The sequence below is a fragment of the Physeter macrocephalus genome, chromosome 17 (assembly GCF_002837175.3).
Source record: "Physeter macrocephalus isolate SW-GA chromosome 17, ASM283717v5, whole genome shotgun sequence".
Taxonomy (NCBI): Eukaryota; Metazoa; Chordata; class Mammalia; order Artiodactyla; family Physeteridae; genus Physeter; species Physeter macrocephalus.
This window is the reverse complement of record NC_041230.1, coordinates 3198867-3200905: the sequence shown is the minus strand read 5'-3', so window position 1 is coordinate 3200905 and position 2039 is coordinate 3198867. Positions and strand designations below refer to the sequence as shown.

Sequence of the window (2039 nt, the reverse complement as noted above, 5' to 3'; positions counted from 1 at the left end):
GGAGGAAGTAGAGGGGACCCGGCTGCTTCAACCTCACCACCCAGCCAGTCACTGCTGAAGGTAAACGAAGGTGCCCAGAAATCTGTCCCAGGGGCTCCCCCACCCCTGTGGAGACGGCTAGACTTCGCCACCTGGCGTCCCCACACGTGGCCCCCTTGGGGGGGGGGGGATGTGAGAGGCGGGGGGGGGGAAAGGGGAGAGAGTGCTCCACCCATCTCATCCCAATATTTTGCTCCCGATTGGTGAGAAAGGGCTGGGGGGGGTAGTTGCCCATCTCATTACGAGGGAGAAAAATAATGGTGGTAGATTATGGCAATGAATGGGAGATCTGAGATGCTGTCTGACAGAGATTTGTTCCCCTTGACCTCCTGCCATTGTTTCCTGGGTCTGCTTCTCCTGGGGAAGACGAATGGTTACTCCAGGGTAGTCCCTGAGCATTTCCAGGGTTCTTGGCTGAGTACCGTTCCAATACCATCCCGAACTCTACAGGTGTTAATGCAGGGCTCGGGCGCGTTAGGCCCCCACCGCCAGCGTGGGGGAGGGCTCAGAGCACAGGTTGTTGCTGTTGATATTTTGTTTCAGCCAATTCTTGCCATGTGGGGAGAGGGACACAGCATCGCCAGATGTTCCAAATTTCCAAGAGACGACAGAAATATGGATATTTTTAAAAGCAAAATCCCTCAGCTTTTAAATGTTAAAGCTAATTCAAATACAAAAAAAATACTGTGTGGGCCAAATAAAACCTGTCCGTGGGTTGGTGCTGGCTGTTTTGTAAGCTCTGGTCTAGCCAGATGCTGAGAAGCACTGCTGTGGAAGGCGCAAGCGGAGGGAAATGGGCCCACAAAGAAGCTGAGAAGGAGCAGCCCAGAGAGGCAGGAAGGATGCCAGAGAGAGGCAGCGATGCCGCCTCTTCCAGGAAGGCCTCCTGACCAGCCCCTCTTGACAAAAGACAAGGGCAGGTCCCGGCTAAAGAACTCACATGTGCTCCCCATGACGTAAATTCTGGGAGACTCATCGGTTTCGCGAGGTGATTGTGAGTATATATGGTATGAGTCCATTTAGGTGATGTTCAAGAACAGACAAAACTAATCTATGGTGGCAACAGTAATCAAAACAGTGGTTGCCTCTGGGAGGGTGGGGAGAGGGCTGACTGGGAAGGGGGCCGAGGGGACTTTCAGGAGTGATGGCATTGTTCTGTACCTTGATAAGGTTTTGGGTGGCACTTGTGGTACAAGGGGTCTGCATTTGTGGTACACTTAAGATTTGTGTAAATTTTGCATTTCACTGCAAATTTTGCCTCGGGAGAAAAAAAGAACTATTTAATGATATGCATGCTTAAGTACGGCGGGCGGGGGGGGGCGGAATTTAGTGGTGTCTGCAGTTTCCTTTGAAATGGATCAAAAAAGAAATAAGGTGGATTGACAGGGGGATAGATATGTAATAAAGCAAAATATTAATGGTAGCATCTAGGTGGTGGGTGTCTAGGTATTCACTGCAATATTCTTTATTTTTTCCATCTTTATTGAGATATAATTGATATATAACACTGTGTAGGTTTAAGGTGTACACTAAAGATTGTATATGTATATGTGTATTATATATATAGCTATATCTGTATCTATACACACACAACATACATATATACCTTTTCATGTACCTGTTTGCCATCTGAACATCTTCTTTGGAAACTTGTCTTTTCAGGTCCTTTGACCATTTTATAATTAGATTATTTGTTTTTTTTCACTGTAACAGTCTTTCAACTTTTTTCTCTGTTTGAAATTTTTCATACTAAAATGTTGAGAAAAAAAAGAGACAGGGCTATAATTAGAGCAACATGATAAAGTAGTATTGGATTATAACCCAAATAAGAAATAAATGGGTGGGAATGTAAATTGATACAGCCACTATGGAGAACAGTACGGCAGTTCCTTAAAAAACTACAAATACAACTACCGTACGACCCAGCAATCCCACTACTGGGCATATAGCCTGAGAAAACCATAATTCAAAGAGTCATGTACCACAATGTTCATTGCAGC

At 45.7% G+C, this 2039-nt stretch overlaps 1 protein-coding gene across 1 annotated transcript in view; it reads right to left on the bottom strand.

The window, feature by feature from the left end:
- Nucleotides 1-475, bottom strand: part of LOC114484116 (retinol dehydrogenase 13-like) — a 6985-nt gene extending 6510 nt beyond the window's left edge. The window contains exons 1-2 of the mRNA XM_028478290.2: nucleotides 418-475; nucleotides 38-154 (exon numbers count right to left, since the gene is read on the bottom strand). Of these exons, the coding sequence (XP_028334091.1) occupies nucleotides 38-154; nucleotides 418-475 (175 nt within the window). The remainder of the gene's footprint in view (nucleotides 1-37; nucleotides 155-417) is intronic.
- Nucleotides 476-2039: the final 1564 nt, after the last annotated feature.